The following is a 20,171-nucleotide window of genomic DNA, read 5'->3' on the forward strand; positions in this document are numbered from 1 at the left end:
ATTTTACGCTGACTTTTAAGAAGTCTTTTCTTTTATCTCTGACTCAGACATGATTTGGGAAGAACCTGAATAATGGCCTCAGAAAACCCTCACTTTCTTTTTTGCTGGTGAGCTGGAAGCTGCTGGTGTTATCATGCAGCACCATGGCCAGAATGGAGGTGGGAAAATTGCTGGAGCCTTGGATGGAAAGGACGGTGGCACTGCAGGCATAAAACTTGCTCTGTGTTTCATGACGTGCAGTGCAACACTAACTACTGAAGAAACTAACTCCAGAGAGAATCTGCTCCTGCTTTAGAGGGTCTTGCAGAAAAGTTTTAACCTGACAGCTGTATAAAATAAATTACTTCAGAGCAGAATGTACCCATCGTGGGACATGTGGTTGATCCTTTACCTGCAGAGGTGATTGGTGTGGCAGAGATGGTGATCCTTAGAAATGCTGTAGCCAGGAAATAATGCAGGAGCCCATTACCACGTTCAAGGGAGTTTAAGCTGTCTGGATATAATAAATACTCTGCAGAGTATTTCTGGGGAGGTGCTAGTTAGTCAGATGCACATCACAGGTGATGGATGGATGGTCAGTCGGTTGCTGTTCTGTGTTTGAGGATTGTCTGTCTAAGCCTAAGCTGAGCTCTAGGCTTCTCTCTTCTGCAGGGGGTTCCCACTGCTCTGCACACACTACTGGTACCTGTGCTGTTGGTCAAGCTGTTAGGGCAGGTATGGGCATAGCAAGGCACATGGGTCATCACACAACTAGGCATGTTATACCAAGAGAATATTTTATCAAGATGAAAGACTCATTTCTTTAAGGCCCTAGTGAGTGTGTTCTGGAATGCCCTGCATCCAGGGAGTGGTGCAGACATGGACACTGCAGGAGGGAAGAGCTGACAACACAGCTCTGTACAAAAGCTCTGGGCATCTTTGCTTTTCCTCCAGCCCCTCCATCTGCCATGGCCTGTTTAGTGGGGCAGGCAGTAATATGTTTGATAGCTTCTTTAATTCCCTTTTTTATGTTGAAGCTTGTAAGACTTTTAATTTTAATCTCTTGTTAAACATTCCTAATCAACAGTCACAGAATGTATCAAATTGTCTAATTCCGAACTTAGTTCATTATGCTAGAGCTAATGTTTTCTTAGGTTGCAAAGTCAGTATTTTCCTTTCTTCTCTGTAATAGATATTAATACAGTTCCAGGATTCAGAATTTCTCTCTTTTTTTGGTGTAAGAACCAAGATGGCTGATTCCTGAAATGTCTGCATTATGCTGTTTGTTAAAACAGGCATCCTAATGGGAATTTAATACAAAAGATGTTAAATGCAAACATGTATTTTCAATGTTGATTGCATAGAGACATTCTGTATGGAAAGAGGAGAACTTAAGATTAGATATTACATTCTCTTCTCACTCATTTTTTTGTTTTGACAGTGATGAGAGTCAGTGGGACTGACACGGCAGTGGGAGCTGCAGAGGCACACTAGTGTAAAAACTCAAGCAATGTCATTAAAAGAAAAAGGTATTTCTTCAGGTTTCTTTGGTGCACTGCAAGCAGAGAATGGTCTGCAGTCTTGTGTCATGTCTTAAGCATGGAAATCTCCATACTGATAAAAGTGAGAACCAGAAAAAACAGCCATCAGCAACATATCCACTTACACAGAATGCCCAAAAAATAGCATCTAAAGAGAAGGAGACTCCCCCCAACCTTGTCCTCATGCTCAGTGAGGTTGTGTGCAGCCTCACCAAGGTGACCCATGCAGTGCTGCCATGCAAAACTGCCCTCGGGGTGGACAGGAGGATGGTGGTTGTTAGTCCAGCTCGTTGTGGTACAGCAGCAGGATTTGGCAGCCACACAGAACTTCTGGGAAGAGGTACTATGTGATCTTATATTTATGTCCAGCTCTGCTTTCTATTCTTAAGTAGATTCCTGACCTCCTTTTAGTGAGGTGACACATGGCCTTAAGGAGTTTATCTGTTTCATCCATGTCATTAGGGTCCTTGTAGCAACATCCAAACATGCTAGCAGGGAAAGAGGGAGAGAGTCTTTAAAAGACTTGATATTTGATGTTTACTTACATATTCTGTAATGACAATTATAACCCTGTACACTTTACAGAAAAAGTAGCTTGCAATGATACAGGGCAGAAAATACAGCAATCAGAAATGCTTGCTGCTCAGCATTGTTCCTTAATATCCACTTTAGGGACAGCAGTAGGAAAGAGTTAAGTCTTAAATTCCAGGAAGTTAGGGAAAACTCATCTTTTCATTCAACCACCTGTCTGTGACCCTTCCACTAATCTTGGAACAATCAACTCTGGGCCTTTTAATTTTAAACTGCTTTTTTCTGCGTCTTCCTTAACATGGTTTTCATAGCCCTCCTCCAAGGAGGAAAATTAGAGAGTCAGACAACTGATGAGAGAGTAGAAAACCTTTGGCATTTGTTTCCAGGTCAGCAAAGACAATAAGCAAGAGTCATTAAAAAGCTATTTGGACAGAAAACCACAGATTTTCATGAAGACTGAATTCTGCTATACCAGAGCCCATATTAAAAAAAATTGTTTATGAAACACACCTCGTACTAGTTTTGCTCTTGCTCTCACCAAACTGTCTGCAAAGGAAAGCAGTGTTGGCCGTCCCCCAGCATGGTGAACTTCTGCTTTCACAGGTTAATGTGACTTGGAGGGACTTCATGGCTCTTCAGGATTGCCAGCCTTGTCCCCACCCCTGCAGACTGCTGCCAGGGACTTTTCCTAGGAGAGGCTGGGTTGCTGCCAGCAGCGCTGAAGGGTCTCGAGTGTCAGGATTAACTGGGGTCATGAAGTGGTTGGAGGAGCATCTCTAACTGTTCCAGTAGGTAGTAGCTCTCGTGTTACACTGGGGTGCTGGCTACCAATGCACAGCATTTCTCTGACGTCTATTGATAAACCTATTCACATCTCATACATGGGGAAATGGACATCAATTGCCATTGTCACCTTGTGTTTAATTGACCTCCTGGGAATCAAGTGCAGATATTCCCCATCTGTCCTCACTTCTACTGGACGACGCTTTGCTTATGCACATCCAGATGCTATGATGTCTCAGGTTTATCCAGACTCCTCTTCCCCATTTCTTATTGTATGTGTGAGTCACTCTGCAGCTTGTCATAATTTATTTTTACAACATGCTGAAAGGTATAATGGGGAGCTTATAAACATGCTAGGGAGAAGCCACCTGAAATAGCAAATGTTTCTAATTATAAAGTAAAAGCTGCCTTTCTAAGCTATTTGGTTCTTTATTATCCCTTGAACAGCCCAAAAATGTACTTGGCTACAATTAGACTTCCAGAAACAATAAGTGAATTGTAAATGAAAACCATACAGTGGAAAATTACACTATTAGCCTGGAGCAGTAGCCCTGATCTTTGCAGTTTATGGTGCTGCACAGCCTACGTATCCAGTAATGTTCTGTGAGTCCATAAAGTTGAGAGGACAGTCTCTTAAAAGCACAGCAGTTTGGTTTTTTGAAAAAAATTAAAGTCATTATCATATGCTTTCATGTTTTATTATTTTTTTAACATTCCCAGACTTTTCCACATTAGTCTGGTTTCAGTGGAAAGTAATTTGTCTATGCCCTACCAATGTCTATTAGGCAATGTTCCTGAAAGGGCTACATTTAATTAGTTTCAGCCATGCTTTTGGTATCTGCAAGGTAAAAAAAAAAAAAAAAAAAAATTTGCATGTAGGTTTCTGCACAGGGAAGAATAATTGTAATCTAGAATTCATGTGTTCCACAGTTGTGCTTGGATTTTAATCCCTTTCCTTATGCGGAGTTGTGTCCTGTTGGTCCACGGTTGCTGCTTTATGAGAATGCTCTGCTGACTGTACTAATTAAAGACTGTGGTGCACACCTTCAGCCATCAAAAATTCATCACAGTGTTCATGGAGAAACAAGCGTGGCAAAATCACAGCTGGCACAGGAGGAAAGGAGCGGGTAGGGACTGTGACCATGTGTATTTAGGTTCAAGAGGGCAGCTGAATAATTCACAGTACTCACTCTCTGTATCTGTCATGTCCTGGCTCCTGCAAAGAAGTCATCACACTGGCTGAGATTGACATCTGGAGCCAGCAGTCTGAATACAGACTATTCGTCTGCTCACTGCTCTGGGGGCCAAGGGCATTTCAGATGCCTTTGGAGATGGTTTGAGTGGGGTCTTCAGGCATTACATTAGTTGTGTTGGGCACAGGACATTAAAACTGACATCTTGTCCTCCTGCAGGATTTGAATGGGGGCCAGTTTGCGTGAGGCTTGCCCTGATGGTTAAAATAAACAGAAACAATAGAGGAACTTTCACTTGGCTAAAAGGAGAAATCTAGATCAACACTTCTTTTGCTGGGGAAGAGGTTGAAGAGCCTTATGCTTTGTTTTGCTTACTTACATCTCTGTTTGCAGGTAATATTCAGGGTCTTCAGTTCTAAATGAATCTGTAGTTTGTTTGGGAGGTATACTTAGCACACAGGGATCAATACCCTAACACAGTTCTCAAATGATCCATTACTGGATGTGATGTGTATTAAATGAAATTACTTGGGTTATGAGATTTAGAAGACCAACGTTTGGACTAAGGTAATATGGTTTCCTGTTTTCTCCAAAAGAAAACCCAGGAGTTTGCCAGCGGCATCTACCTTCTTGTATTTTTTTGAAATGCCATAAAAAGGAATAGAGTCTCTTTAACCATCTTCTGAAACAGGCACACAATCCTTTTAAATTTGTGCTTTCTTTTTAATTCATGGAGAACAGCTGTGGCATTGTTACTCCAACAACATAAGTGAATCTCTTAACAGATGGTTCTTGCACTGGCTGGGATGAAAGCATCTTCCTCCATCCTGATGGGGCTTGTTTGTTGTTCTTAGATCCTGATATCATGACAGGGCCAGACTTTGCTGTTTTCATTGCAGTGTAAGTGTAGTGTTGCTCCGGTAATTCTGGAATGAAGTCTCGCCCCCTCCCCTTTAAATTTTTTCTTTAAAAAAAAAAGAGTATTGACTTCTGTTTCTTAATTTTCAGTGCTGGTGCAACACACTTGGCTAGAAAGATTTGAATGGAAATGTAAAGTTCCTCCAGCTGGAAATGGTTGAAAAAGGGAGGTACTAAGTGCATTTATGTCATGGACACTGGGTTTAGACCTTGAAATTTTCTTCCCTCCATTGCCTCAACTGAGAAAAGTTCATTAAAAAGAAGAGTACATTGTCTCTTTGTGCATGGGTTACTCTTAGTACATCGGGATTATCTTGAATATGAGGGCAGGAGGCAGCTGCCTTCACAATTTGCTTGATGCAAAAGCTATATCTGAGAACTAGCAGCTCAAACTGGAGTTCAGCCATACAGATGGTTTTGGAAGCTTCAAAAGCAGTCAGTCACAAATTCCCTGAACCCTGCCCCATTATATAATGCTGGGAGACTAGTTACATCTGAAAAGTCCTTGGAGCAGTTGAAGTAAATGACCCTAAACTGCACTGTTTATGCTATTTAGTATTAATTTCTGTTCATAGCAATTCTGCGGGGATTTTACATAGTGTAAGAGCGGAATAATTTAAATTTGCTATGTTAAAGTCTCTTATCTCTCCTGCAGGCAGGAAATAGTTCACAGCTTCTTGATAGCTTTAAAATTACTGAGGTGGGAAATCCGAGTGAATTACAATTCTCTGTGTAAGCACAGGTGTATGCTCAATGTTGACTATTGCTCTACTTCAAATGTTTGCACATGCTGCAGAAGTGGAAGCATAGAAAACAGGGACAGGGTAGATGCACAACAGCTATCCTGTGATTAGACATAATGCAGTCTTAGTGCTATCCTTTGCATCTGATATGTATTCTACTGGCTGTACAAACAGAGTGTAACAGATTACAGTCAGAGTGTTGATCTCTCTGGCATAGGTAAACCACTCTAGTTGCTTTAGGTGACCTCACATCACACTCTTCAATTAAAAGCTTGTTCTGCAGGCACTTCGTGCAAGCTCTTGTGATGGTGTCCAATTTCCAGGTATCACAGATGGTCATTTAACTGAGATTGAAAACATTGCATTGGAGGTAAAGTAGGTACAAGATGAAATTTTACATCAGTAATTGTAGAGGCAGAGAAGATTTTAAATGGATGTCTATCGACTTTAAGTAAATTGAAAGCTTTCAAGTTTTGTCAGGTTAGAGCACAGGTTACAGGTAGGTAGAGACTGGCTGCTTTATGGGAAGTATGATGTCTCATCCAGGAATTATTATCTCGACAGGAAACCCTCTTCAACACTAATGGGCTCCCATTAGTGAGTGAAAATAAAAGGTCTGGAAATAAGGAGGGGGAGATGGTAAGAACAAAAGAAGGTATGTGAAAGACCAGTAAAGTGCAGGCAAACCTAAAATCATGTCCTGAGATAGCTGCATTTAGCAAGCAAGCTGATCATTATGTACCTATGTCATAGGTACATCTTGTGATTGTACATCACCATGGCCCAGGACTCTGCTGCCTCTTTTGAAGGTCGTTACAAGGCTCTGAGGTATCTTGTGTTTGTACAACATGAGCATCAGCTTAGATAGATCTGTATGCAGTAAAGTGTGCTGAAGATGTGCCCAGGGGTTAGGCTATATGTAGATGAGCTATTTAAAACGTGAGTTTCATCTAAAGCATCAGAAGCTCTCTCTGAGCTGTGATGCTGGAGGCAGGGACATAATGAGACTGCTTTAATACAGCTCTAACATTAGGTAGCGACTGGAAAGACAGTCAATCTTTCAAGGTTTAAGCAGCACTTTCTGGAAGTGCCTTCAATTAACAGCTAATGACAAGCTTTCTTCAGTGATTCCATGGTTATCTTGTATAGCCAGATAATGAGAATGATCACCCAGAGAGAGTTCAATTTATTTACCATTTTTTATTTCATTGGGAGGCTGATGAATATTTGAGCCAGTAGCGTTCCTGATTTGTGCTTCCCTAAGTCAAGTGCCTGAGTTCAGCTTCAATCCATCATTGCTCTGAAGATTTACATTTCAGATAGATTTTTCCAGCAGCACAGATGTTGCAAACCTTAAATTAATGCACAAAGCTGCCTCTACCCTGCAGAAGATGAAACTATTAGGTAAAGAAAACAATATCTCTTTCTGATGCCTGTCTTCTTAATGATAATGGAATTTAAAATATCTACAAAGGGCTGTTTCAGCTAAATATCTTCTGTCCACCAGTATTTGAAAAGAGAATAATGAGTTCAAAGTGTTTCTGTGCCCACCTGCAGTGTTAATTGAAAGCTGTGAAGACACAGAGGTAGAATCAGGCTCAGAGGGCTATTCTTATAGAAATTTTATGTGAACCATCTCTCCTGTATCTGAATGAATTGTCTAAGCCATCCTTATTAAGCTAAAAGGCTTCAGTGGTCATGAGAGGTCTTCTTAATGCTTCCTCTTGTATTAAATCTATAGGCAACTCACAAACCAAATTGAAACACCAGGAGATCCCATTCTTATGTTTTGCTGATCATCCTCTGGTCTCCATTTTTCTATACATGCTGTGCACAGCTCCAAACTTAAAACTGAGAAGGTACTTTGGGAGGAAAGTCGTGCAAATTCTGTTTGCTTTACGAGATCACATGTTGCTCTTCTCCTTTTTACTTCCAAGCTGCCTGTATGAGTGAGACTTACTGGGAGAAGAAATTGTCAGAAGTGACAGAGTGATAGAGAGGTGACTCTACATTGATCAGGGATGTGTGATGTAACTGAAACATTGTGGATCTCTATCTGAATTACAGCAGTTTGGATGATAACAGGAAAGGAGTAAGTTCCTGAGAAAATTAACTGAGCAAAGAGCATGAAAACATGCACAAGCCAATTCTGGAAAAACAATTTGCTGGAAAAGGAAGATGACAGTGTGAAGAAACAAGCCTGTATACTGAGGCCAACATTTAAAACATGTGGTGAATAGTCTGGCATGTGAGACTGGTGATTTGTTTATGTAATTTTCTGCTTCATATCAAATGCTTGAAGGAAGGGACTGTGTTTCAGGACTGTAATATAGTGCTGGAACTGTAGCTCCTGAGCACTTTTTTCCCCCATCAGTGTAGTTTGGAATGTAATATTGGTGCTAATTGCTTTCTGGTGCGGGCTCTCTAATTCAGTAGAAATGCATTTATGAAGATGCTGTTGTTGCAGGGGATAGAACCCTGGAGGAGGACCCAGCTCTCACTTGCTCTTGTGTTGAGCAGCTCCACTCCTCTGGATCTCAGTTTTCCCAAATATAAAACAGGGGATAATGACTCAGACCTCTCTTGCAAAAACACTGTGAAAGATCAAAGGGAAGGTAGAAAATCTGAAACATGGGGGAAAAAACATACCGCAGGGATCAGGAATGAAGCCAGCTGTGCAGTGTAGCAATAGTGACAAAAAGGCAAACAAAAGTCCAGAGAGATTAAAATGCAGGCAAAAAAACTGTGAAGCCATTCTAGATCAGTAGTATGTTGCCTGGAACATGTTGTGTGTTTCTGTTCAGCCATCCTAAAAAGAATACTATGGAATCAGGAAGAGTTTGGGGGTCTGTAGAAAAGACAAAAAGAAACAGTGAAAATACCGAGATTGTTTCTTCTTGAAACAGCAAATAGGAGACATGCTGGGAGGAGGAAAGTATTCCAGAAGGTAGAAAGAAACAGATGAGGTGTTAGTAAATACTTGACCTCTTACTCCAAAACAAAAGATACTAAGAACTTAGTGGGACTGATCCCAAAGCTGAGTCAGTGGGGTGAGGGCGAGAGGCTGGGTTGCAAATCCATTCTTAACGGCTTATGGACACACTGGCACAAGACACCATTTAATGGGTAAGGCGTATGCAAGGATCTACACCAAAGTAAAAATAAATAAAGAAGGAATAGGCATTCTTTTTTCAGCATCTGTGGAAAGCCTCTGATTACTGGGACTTGAAAAGGAGCTTTCCCAAGTGCCAGGTCATACCAAAAGAGATTTCATACCTTGTTTGGGGTGAATGAGCACAGGTCTTTGGCAAGATAAAGGTAAAGATAGGGGCTGTTGCTCTCATTTGTCACAGTAGTTCCTTTGCTCTTACTTCACCAAGTGAAGAGGGCTTTAGAGACTTGGCACATTTCAGGTAAGAGCATAAGGGTCCCAATTCTCTAGGACAGCTCCACACTGTATAATCACAAAATCATCTTTCCTTCTCTGCAGTGTGCTCCCGTTTTCCCTACATGACTTGCAGCTTCTGCAAGAAATCATGAACTCGGACTTCTGTTCTTCCCTTGTGCAGCCCTGATTCATCTCCAGCATAGGTCCATGCTGATTTATCAAGGGAAAGGTTTTACATGAGTATGTCATTAAAGGCTGCGTTGTAGCACATAGGCTGCAGGAGCTCAAATTAGGCTGCAGTAGCTGTATTTGGGAGCCTGGCAAAGTAGCCCTGCTATTTTCTTCTAATGTTGCTTCCCTGCAGTTTTAAAAGAGAAAAATGGACTACAAGGAAACCCCAGCATGGCCTGGCACAGCAGCACCAGCATGGCTCTGGGCCATCAGAGCACAGTACTCTGTGCCACCAGCCTTAGCTGAGTTCTGGTCGCAGGTTCCTATACCCTTTCATTGCCAGAAGGCTTCTGGAGCTTCTCTCGAAGGTAGCCTGGGAGCACCTGGGGAAGTAAAAAAAAAGGTCAGATGTTGTCCTTCATGTCTGTGAGCCTTGGCAGAGCACAGAGGTACATGACAGCTGTGTCTTCAGTGCTTTTAACCCTGTCTGCCTTTCACTGTCCCTGTTCTGTCTCTTCCTTATCTTCTTGGACCTGTTCTTCTAGGAGCATCATTCAGCTGTTCCCATTTCCTCTCCTGGCTATCCATCGAGTCTGTTTCCTCCATCCCCTTCTCCAGCCAGCTCTAGTCCTGCTGGCAGACCCTGCCTTTCCTCCTTGCTTGTCCCCTACCAGTCCCCTCCCCTCACCAGCCTCAGCTTCGGACTGTGCTTGCTGAGAGGGGTGTCACTTAGAGGGGAGGGCTCAGGGTGACAAAATGTGTCCCCTGTACCCCATCTCAACAGAAAAAGAGAAAGAAATTTAAAAAAAAATATATGCAAATAGATGTATATTTCAAATCAGAGAGAAGTGCCTAGAGTGCAAAATTGCACCCAAAATAGTAGACATTTGGCAAATGAAAAAACTGTCAAAATGTGAAGATTTGGGCAGTCACACTCAGCAAGCAATGCAAGCAAAACCTTCCATGGCTCTCAGCAGTCTGCCTTCCAGCAAGGCCTTTGGGAGCCTGTTCTGCTTCTATCAGTTCTTTACAGACCCCAGCACAGGGCTTTGGAGCTGGTCCCTGTCTCCACAGCAGAAGGAGCAGCAGTCAGGAGGAAACTGAATAAAGAGCAAGGGCCATCATGCATGTGCCTGAGCCTGTCCCGAGGAATATTGATGGTGCACTCACCTTTTCATCCCTGTTCCCAGCTCAACTGGGTTTGGCTTTTTGTGTGTGCAATGAGCTTCCTCAACCTCCTGTTCCCACCTCATGCAGTGCATCCTCCCGTGCTCTGCAATCTGCTGTGGCTCCTCAAAGGGTACCGGGGACAGATGGCTTGATTTCAGCGAGGAAGGGGCTGTCTTGAAAGGAGAAGTGAGGCAGAAGCTGTCTGGCCTGATATCTCTTTCTGGTGCTGTCAACGGGAGGCGAAGGAGACAGGCTGGAGCCGTATGGAGACCAACTCTGTTGCAGGGAGCATGGAAGCAAACAAATTCTTTTAAAATCTTCTGCTGATGATGCTGCTAAATAGTGTCTGCTTGCCTTTGTTTTGAAGATTTTCTGCCAAGCCCAGGTTACCTTAAGGTATACCTCTGATATGCTCTGTAGCTCAGCCCACTGTGCTACATCAAAGGTAACAGCACTGGATATCTTCAGACCCTCTCAAGGGACGGCCAGGAAAGTGGCTGATGTTCTGTGTGCTCCTGACTTTTAAACTCAACGTGGTAAACCACTAACCAACCTTGTCGCTTCCCATCCACAGTGTTGGGCAGTGCTGGGGAGCTGTGGGACACCTTGCCCAGCCCCAGCAGGCAGCATGGGGCTGGCAGGCCCTCCAGGACCTCTGGAGTGCACAAACTGCAACCCTGCAATAACCAAGGGACTTGGGAGCAAGCTTAGTGAATAGGGAAGATTATAAAAGCCACAACTTCTGGTAATAAAAATGGGTTTGTCTTCAGGGCCCCCAATTTTGCACTTTTTTTTCAGGACTGGGAGGGGAGGAAATATCCCTGCCCTTTGGAGACAGAATAATTTATAAGCCACGTTTACAAAAATCAGCGATTTCCCTTTAAGTCGGCTCCCATGCCTTTGTCTCAGCTTCCCTGATTAGTCACATAATGAGGATATTTCTAATACAAATGTGTCAGGGGAGAAGGGAGCCAAACAACGCTTTATCAACAGAGAATCTGTATCCCCCCGGATGCTAATTAGTCATGGAGATGCAGGCGTGTGGGGCGGGGGTGAGGTGAGCTCTTATTTTAGAAGCCAAGATTATTTGTGCCCTCAGAATTTCTCATGCAGGGCTGGAAAGCCATGCCAAGGGAGAGACTGCCCTGAGATCTCCCTTGGCTTTCACATCCCTGCCTCTCAGATGTGTTTGCTGTGCTGCTGCTCCTGCTGCTGTTTGCAGGGTTATTTCTGTTGCAAGCTTGGCTAAACAGAAACTGTCTCCTTATAAATATGGAAATCTGATGATGGAGCTCTCCATCTCTTGGGACAAGTTGAAAGCATGGTGCTAAAGAGAAAAGGGCTGCTGAACTCTCAGCTTAGTGGCTTTGTTTTCTCTACTACTACAGAGGAAAAGGTAAGTTTTTGATGCTGAGATCCACCTCTGCTCTATCCAGGCTAAGCTGGTGTCCACTGCTGAGATCTCCACCTGTCTGCAGTGTGGCAGATATGCTTGGTGCATAAGTCTTGAGCAGTTGCACATTTTTGGATTGTGTTGGAAGAGTCCTATGTTTTTATATTTGTTAAAAAGCTTTGAATGCCACTGGCTTCCATTATTGTTCCTGAGAAATCTCTTGAATCATAGAATATCTTGAGTTGGAAGGGGCCCACAAGTATCTTTGAGTCCAACTCCTGGATTTGCTCAAGACAACCCCAAAAATCACACCATGTGCCTGAGAGTGTTGTTCAAACACTTCTAGAAACTCTTACAGGCTTGGTTCTGTGAACCCTTCCCTGGAGAGCCTCAATTCCAGAGTGGTGAGGCCCCCACAGGGCTTCTTTTGGGGCTTTGTATCCTGCTTACAGCCTGTTTTCTTTCCTAGGGTTTCTCAGCATCCCTCCTTCCTGGGGTCAGAGATAGCTTTGATCTTGGACAAATGCGCAGGTAGTTGCTCTTTTCCTAAGCATCCTGACTGCATTTGCTATGCAGCATCCCCAGATCTTCAACTTCTCTAGAAAGCTGCAATTCCTTGACATTCCCATGCTGGTAACTTTAACTCCTTCCTGAGACCATTTTGGCTGAGTACCTGAAAGGAGATATGGTGATTCCCTGCTGAAAGCAGTTAAAAGGTGCATCCATGCTCTTGGTTGTGAGTGCAGGCTGAGTAAAGTGCAGGTGTACAAACTCTGCTTGTATAGACAGCAAACACTCTGCCCAGAGGAGCCTTGGGTTGAAGGAAGTGGACGTGGCAAACATGAAGTAGGTGTGCAATGGAATGGGCATCCTGTGGTTTCAACACGGATCCAGAGGCTGAATAAAAGTTCTGCTGTCTGCACACATCTCACTTTCATTCCAGAAATGCCTGAAGCTGACACTCACTGGGTGGCATCGTCCATTGTGCAGGTCTCAGTGTTGACTTGAGACCACAGTAGGAGAGCCTGCAGAGCCAGACACCCCTGCCCTCTGAAAGAAAGGGGATTTACTAGGGGCAGGAGAGAGGCAGGATGAAAAATTATTATTGGAGAAGGAGTGAACTGGAGAAGCCATCAAACAGCTCAGAAAAGGATCTGAGAGATTGGATCAAAGGTGCCGGGGGTATTCCAGAAGCTAAAAGCAAGGCCTCATTCATCTTAGAGTACCTGAACATATAAAAATCAGCTGCCTTTGAAAAGAAAAAAAGAAGAACACAACAAAACCAAACCAACTGGAAAAGAACAAGTGACCCCAGAGTTATGCCAGTAATTGCTGTGACACTGAACAACTGATTAGAACCCTTGGTCTGTAAAAGCTGTGGATGTCAAGCCGTCCCAGCCTTTCCTGCTATTGTTCTTACAGCCAGAGGCTCTGAAAGCTTAATAACATCACATTTGCCATGCTGGATCCCATCCATGGCCTATGGAAGTGACTGTCTGATCTCCAGGACATTGGTGGGAACTTGCCTCACTGAAACAGGGCTTCCTACTGTCATTTGTATTGTGCCAGGATGTTTTGTGTCAGAATATATTATTTCTGCAGTATCTAGCAGAACCAACCAACATTTCAGTGTTTCCTTTAGGCAAACTTTAGGCTCATCTTTCGTGTACAGCTGGGACAGCCTAGCTCCATGTGGAGGGGATCTGTAAACCACTTTATATATCCTGATAACCACAGCATTTCGGTAGTGATGGCACCACTTGCCTTGCACTTTCTCAACCAGTTTCTCTAGATGTTGGCGTTGACTGTAGGAAGCACAGTTCCCCTCCACCACATGGTAGAGTCTCTGATAGTCTTCATTTCAGGTGGAAAACAGCTCTCCCTTAGAGAATAAACTGTTCCTCTTGGTGAGGCTCCATTAAAGCCTTCAGGAAGTAAAGATGGGACACGCATCTTAAATAAGCTCTCAGCACTAACCAGTGTGCATGAATTCAGTCACTACAAGAACCTGCCGTGGTCCCTGACAGACAGCACTAGGGCTCTGCAGGGTACTTCAGTTTTCCATGGGATTCAACTGCAGCATGTAGCCAAGGGCTCCTGTTCCTGCCTCTGTCCTCCAAATACACTGTGACCTTTTCTGACACGTTTCACAATTTTTTTAATAATTTTGAGGGTATCCTACCTCAAGAGCTGAGGTTGAAAGAGCAGTTGTAAAGTTGCATGGGGAGTTTTGTGATCGTGGTTTGGCTAGATGCCAGTTGCTAAACTGACTCTTAGAGTAGCTACCAAGGAGTTTGTGATGCTTTGTTGCTTTAAATACTTGTAGGTCTCATGTTGCATCTCAGAGCTGTGGCTCTATAGTCAGAGGTAGAAAAGAAAAGGAGTAATGTCTTGACATACAGGGAAGGAAATATTTTGGTATGGAAGCATCCTGAAAACATAACCTCAGTTAATGGCTGGCTTTAAATAGCTATTGCATGCCAACCACTTGGCAAGTGCTGCAGGCAGTGGGGAGTGCAGTGTGGCATTTCTCTAATTTGCAATGTTAATGATCCAATTTAAGTCATGTAAAGTTAGCACAAGATAACAGACTTATAAATTCATGTGATAATAGAGATGGCTTATGTGTGTGAGAAGAGCCTGGAGGGAAATATGGTGTTAAATATACTCTATCGTGATTGAAAGGAAAGGACCACGGGCTGCTTGTGCTGCTGGTTTCTTGGAGGGAAATCTAACAGAAATCATGTAATTACCCCCTGTTTTCCTCATTGTCCCTCAAATGCTTTCCCAAAGTATTTTGGCTACTTACTGAGTTGGTGCTTCCTCTGTTACTGTAGACTCCCAGGTTTAGTCATACATCATCATCTTTAAAAAAGAGAGTTTCTTCCCTGTGCCGCAAATGTCATTTTTGACTAGGAAAACAGACCTCCGAAATGTCTTGTTCCCTTTCCACAGCTTATGCCTTTCTGTTTGCTTCCTTTTGTTCAGCTTGGATGTGGCAGTCGGGCAGAGGCTCCAAGGGAGCATTTCAGCACAGGCACTGCGGCACCCACAGGCAGACTGGCACTTCTCTTCTGCCCCCATTTGAAGCAAAGCAATGATCTGAACTCCTGGTTACCTCTCAGTGAGTTGAGCTACTCCAACTGCAGGTGTACACAGTAAAATGTCATTTTAGTGACATTCTTCAGTTTAAGTAATATGACTTGAGATTTTAATCATGCAGCAATATTAACACTGCCTCTCAATTGCTGAAAAAAAATGGTTTCAAACACCAGTTTGTCTTACAATTATAAATTAATCAGGCTCAAAATCTGGATCTTTTAGTGGATACTGCAGGCCTAATTTGTTACTGTTTAATAAGATCTGTTCAGCATTTTCTCAGAGAGGAAAAACAACGATGTTGTAAGTGGTGCATTGGCAGAGCTAGTAGAAAGTCAATAAACAGTTGTTGTTTATTGCTTTGTTGAAACTGAGTCAGTAGCTATCAGAATGTATTTCAGTGCATCAGTCACTGTGTTGCCAAAATGCCATTTATTTTGACTTTGGTACAGGGTGGTAATGCTGAGATGAACAGTTAGTGCTCTGGATCTGGCAGCAGGCACACGTTGATGAAGAGTGACAACCATGTCTTCCTAGGAGCCTTCTGCTCTGGTCACCGTGTGATTCTGGAGTTCCTTCAACATTTGAGACTTAGTAAAATGGTTGCTTTCCTCAGCTCACCCAGAGAGAAGTTGAAGGTCAGCCGTGGTCCTTGGCAGTGGGTAGGGGAGTTTGGAGATCCTTGCAGGATAGACCTGTGTTCTGCCTAAATGAGTCTGGCCTAGAAGCAAGCTTCTCTCCTGTTAAGACAGAGAGGGGAAAGGGACCTGAAAAGATCTGGGATCTTCACAGCTTGCACCAAATCTGGATCTGGCTGCCCGAAAACTGGATCAGCTCTATTGACTTTCTGTGTGACAGATCAGTTTCTACCCTGGGTTTGCAACAACAATTCCACAAATTCATCAGGCAAATACAACTCCTTAGCCTTGCCTCTACAGTTATTTTTACTGGTATTTCCTTGTAATCCTGCTGCAATTTAAGATAGTAATTTCTTATTCTGGTGATCAGAGACATGGAAAAAAAAAACTAATTTTTTTTTCTCTCTGGCAGCTCCTTCTGTATCTGAAGACAGCTATTGTATCCCTCCTTAGTCTTACCCTTTCTTCTCAGAACAACAACATTCTTCCAGTGTTCTGGGATGGTTGTAGCTTCTAGATTCAATCTATAGGATTGATGAGGGAATTACATCTCCCTTGAAATGTTTGGCTCCAAACTCCTAAAGCTGAAGCCTGAGGGATGTGGAAAAAAGCATGAGAGGGGTCTTTAGTAAGGGTTGCAGGTTCCGTTCCTGTACATAGCCCTGTGATGCTTGCCTTTGTCTTGCCAAACATGCCATTACTGACCACTGTTCATCTATATGGTGGGATCAGATTGATCCTCTATAAATCCGACAGCCTTCGAGCCTCTCCTTTATGCTGTTTTCTTACATAGACAGACTATGCACACCTTGGTTCCCAGTGGTTTTGTCCCTGGTGGTTTTTTTAGGCACTTTATGTTCATATATATTTCATGTCTATATTGTGGTGATATGTAGAGGCTGCAGAGGTCTCTTGTCCAGAACACTGGGATTTTACAATCCTTTTACATACCCACCTGTGCACGTCAGAGCCCCCTCCCCAGGAGCCTGCTGCCTACGGCCACATTTCTCAGGAATACCTAGCATGGTACAGCTTGAGGCAGAGTGAATCTGCCAACAGCATAGGATTTTCTGTTCCCGGGGCAGAGAGACTGAAGACATAAATATTTATTAGCAGCACAGTGTTCTAGCCCAGCAGCCTGGAATGACAACATGGCAACGATAGAAACTTCTCGGTGACCCAAATGTACCCCCTATATTCAGGGTACGTGAGGTTTCTCGCTTGTTTTTCTGCTCACTAAGTCAGTCTCTCATGCACATCCATCTTTCCAAACTCAATGTTTGGTGTTGAAAAGAAACAAAGCACTTGGACTTGCCCTTTCTTGTTAGCGTTTGTGTGCAGCATGTGATCCACATGGGCAGCTCCAGAAAGTGGAAACCTCCTGAGCTAAAAGGGCTTGATGTAAGCTGTGTGCTCACACGTGTGAGACTTACAGCATCTTTTAAGTTAGACAGAAGACAGCAAGCACATCATTGGTGAGTACTGCAGAGACAAGGTAGCTGGATGATATTCCTGAGCACTCAGTTCATACTGAGTCAACTAATGATAATCAGACCCCTGAACTATGGAGAAAAGTGATGGGTCAGGCCTTGTATAGTGGTAGAGATTATACAGTGTAGAGATTAGAGGGTAAGGGCAATCATGCCCCTCTACTTTTATCCAAAAAAATCAGCAGAGCTGCTTTGATGATCATAGAATTTCCCACAGACAGCAGAGTGGAGTATACTTTTTTAGAGCTGTAAAAATGACTGATTTTTAGGATGGGAAGGATGCGCAGATAGAGACTTCTCAGTTTCCAGCTATGTTTTTAAGGGGAAACTGAAGACCACAGAGATTGTGTGTGTCCATTCCCTTCCGCGTGCATTGTGGTCCCAGAAGATTGGCAGTGTGGAAAGCAGGACCTTATTAAGCTTGCCAGGTGTCAGAAGTGTTGGCCATGAAGGAAGGCAAAGGAAGCTGCATTTTCCAAGGTGCCACAAGGGTGGAAGTTTGCACCAAGTGCCCAGCTCCATCATGGTGTAACTGCACACTTTGCCATTTCCCCTCTGTAGTCAGTGTGGGTTACTGGGAGGTGATAAGAATGAAAGGCTATTGAGCTGGTGCACTGAGGCAGATATTATATCTCTAAAGTACTGCAAAAAGGAAAGCAGTGATTTGAAAGAGAAAAAAATAAGCCTGCTAAGCATACCATCTTCTTTAAACCCAGATTTTAGTTTAAAGTGTTTTCAGCTTCTCTCTGTGGCCCTGCATACCGGCGATTCACAGCACTTCTGCCCCACAGAGGTTCCCTGGAAATAATTTCTAATTCAGAAATGGCTCACGGTACACACCCTGTAGGACATGGCTGCTCCCAGCAGGAGGGCAGTTTTCAAGGTCCATTGTGTCAAGTCTATAGAAACAAACTAGTAAGAAAACTCCCCACCGTTCGAATACTGTGATTGTCCTTGCCCAATTAAGCTGTGAGCGTGTGAGGAAAAAAACTTTGATTAAACTCTGGCCCCAGCCAAATGTTCATGCAGTGCCCTGATTGAATGTATTTTTTCCTTAGGAATAAAGACATAAGGAGGCCTCAGGAACAAAAAAATCCCTTAAATATATTAAATACCCATAGCCATCTAGAGCCCCTGCAGCCACTTACGTTTTGATTGGGAGTGTTGCATTCTCCCCAGCGAGCAAAAAGAAATCACATCATCTGTCCTGGGACCAGTCACACTGTGTAGCTGAGATTTTGGCATCGGGGTCAGAGCCCAGTGCGTTGGTCTAGGGAGGCTTGTGAAAAAGAACAAAACTGCCAAGTGAATTCCAATAGCAAAAGCCTGCGGTGAGTCTCAGTGTGCTGACAGGGATTCACAAGCAAAAGGCTAATCAGTCAAGTAAACGTTTCTCTGGGTGGATAAGCTACAGAGAGGAAACTGCACCCATTCAGTATGCACAGAAGCAGAGCATGTGTGTGCAAAGAGACAGCTCCAGCCGAGCTGCCGTGGGAATGCTGCTGTTTTCACAGTGGGCACTGTTACTATGGAGTCTCGTGTGTGGCTGCAGAACATGTATGGAGTGATGGATGGGAAATACGGCAGTGCCTTGCCACTCCTGGGCTGGGAATAGATGCCTGCCGGCACTGGGCATGCTGTGCCTTGTCCAGCTTGGTTTCCTCTCTAATCCGTTTTACTCTGTGGAGGAAATGGGCCTGGCCTGTGCTTTGTGATCCCTGTGTGCGAGTCCTGGGTCTGTTGTGCAGCTGTAACATGTTCCCCTGCACGTCTGCTGTCAAGGTGCTATGCTGCTAGGGCTGAAAAACATCATTCCAAACCTTGGGGAAGAATTCTTAGTGTTGAATCATGTTGTTATGGAGTCCACTGCTATGTCCTTCATCATTCCCACCTCCAGTGTCAGAGGCAGGGGTGCAAACCACCAGCTGCCAGGCCTCCTCTGTAATCAGTGGGGAGAGGGAAACACATCTGCAAGGATGAATTTGTCTCCTTTTAGGATAAGTATATCACACTTCGAAAATCATCCTAGTTTTCTCTGGAGGCCTAGGAAGTCTCTTCTGTTTTTTGGTCTAGAGCCCATTTGAGATTGCTCCAGCTGAGTCCTCTGGTCCGAATCTTCAAAGGCATCTCAGAACATTTCTCCATTCCCTCTCTTCATGCAAATGGATGTCTAATGTCACGGTCAGGTTACCTGCAAAGGAAAAGCTTCTGTCAGCACATCAGCTTGCCACAAAAAATAAGGGCTGGTTTTGATTTAGAGTTTAAGCATAATTTTAACAATGTGAATCTGAGCTAGTCCAAGTGGCCAGGACCCCTTCTCTGCCCTGTGGACTTCTGGCTGTGAGCTCAGCTGACTCTCTGCTGTACTGCACCAGGAGACAGTAAGTGGCCATCACAGTGTGTCCTTTATTGTAATGTGTCTACTCTCATGCCTTCCTGCAGCCAGCAGACTGGGGCTCCAAGGACTTGTTTGTTGTGTTCAGTAGCACTACAAAGCATCCAGCTCCTGGAGTCATGCTCCTTAGAAACAGCTGTATCCTGCCTTTTCCTGTGCTGTCAGAGAAAAGATTCTCCTCCAAGAAGCCTGGACTTGAGTGGTACCACTTAGCATCTTACACATCTTGGAGAGGTTCTAGCACGTCTGACATGTCCCTTGTATTATTTGGCCATTCCCATGTGTGGAAGCCCAGAAGGTAAGGGGACTAATGTGTTATGTCTCAAACACTGATAGGTGGATGGCTGTGGAGCCAAGCAAGGATTGTTGGTAGTAACAGCCAAGGATTGTTAGTAATAACACACTGTGAGAACGAGCACGATGTGCCTGGAAAGGGGCCATACGGAGGTAGGGCAGCACTTTTCCAGGACAAACATCCTTGTTCTGACTCCTGGAGATAAGCACAGCATAGCACAAACACAGGCAAAGTCTGTGGGGGGATATCAAGGCCACCAAAGACCCCTGAAGCCTCGCACCCATTTCCTGAAAGCTCTGGAAGAACAAACTATGCGTGATAACTAATTTGGAGAGAAAGTCAGAAACTTACCTCCAGGGCAGGGTAAAGTTATCCATAAACAGGTCCCCCCCCAAAGCCCATGTGCAAGTGCACCCCAGGACCCTGGACACCCCATCAGCTGGA

General features: G+C 43.9%; 1 protein-coding gene across 9 annotated transcripts in view; it reads left to right on the top strand.

The window, feature by feature from the left end:
* FAM219A (family with sequence similarity 219 member A) overlaps positions 1-20,171 on the top strand; it is a 94,724-nt gene that overhangs the window by 30,018 nt on the left and 44,535 nt on the right. Inside the window, exon 1 of one of the 9 annotated variants that reach the window (XM_051804568.1) lies at positions 11,162-11,813. The exons of 7 other annotated variants lie outside the window; for them this stretch is intronic. In XM_051804568.1, the coding sequence (XP_051660528.1) occupies positions 11,739-11,813 (75 nt within the window). In that variant the 5' untranslated portion in view covers positions 11,162-11,738. Of the gene's footprint in view, positions 1-11,161; positions 11,814-20,171 lie in introns of those variants that run through there. One more of the 9 variants, XM_051804567.1, reaches the window with a different exon arrangement.

This window comes from Manacus candei, unplaced genomic scaffold, assembly GCF_025592945.1.
Source record: "Manacus candei isolate 608988 ecotype Guabito, Panama unplaced genomic scaffold, ASM2559294v1 h1tg000061l, whole genome shotgun sequence".
Taxonomy (NCBI): domain Eukaryota; kingdom Metazoa; phylum Chordata; class Aves; order Passeriformes; family Pipridae; genus Manacus; species Manacus candei.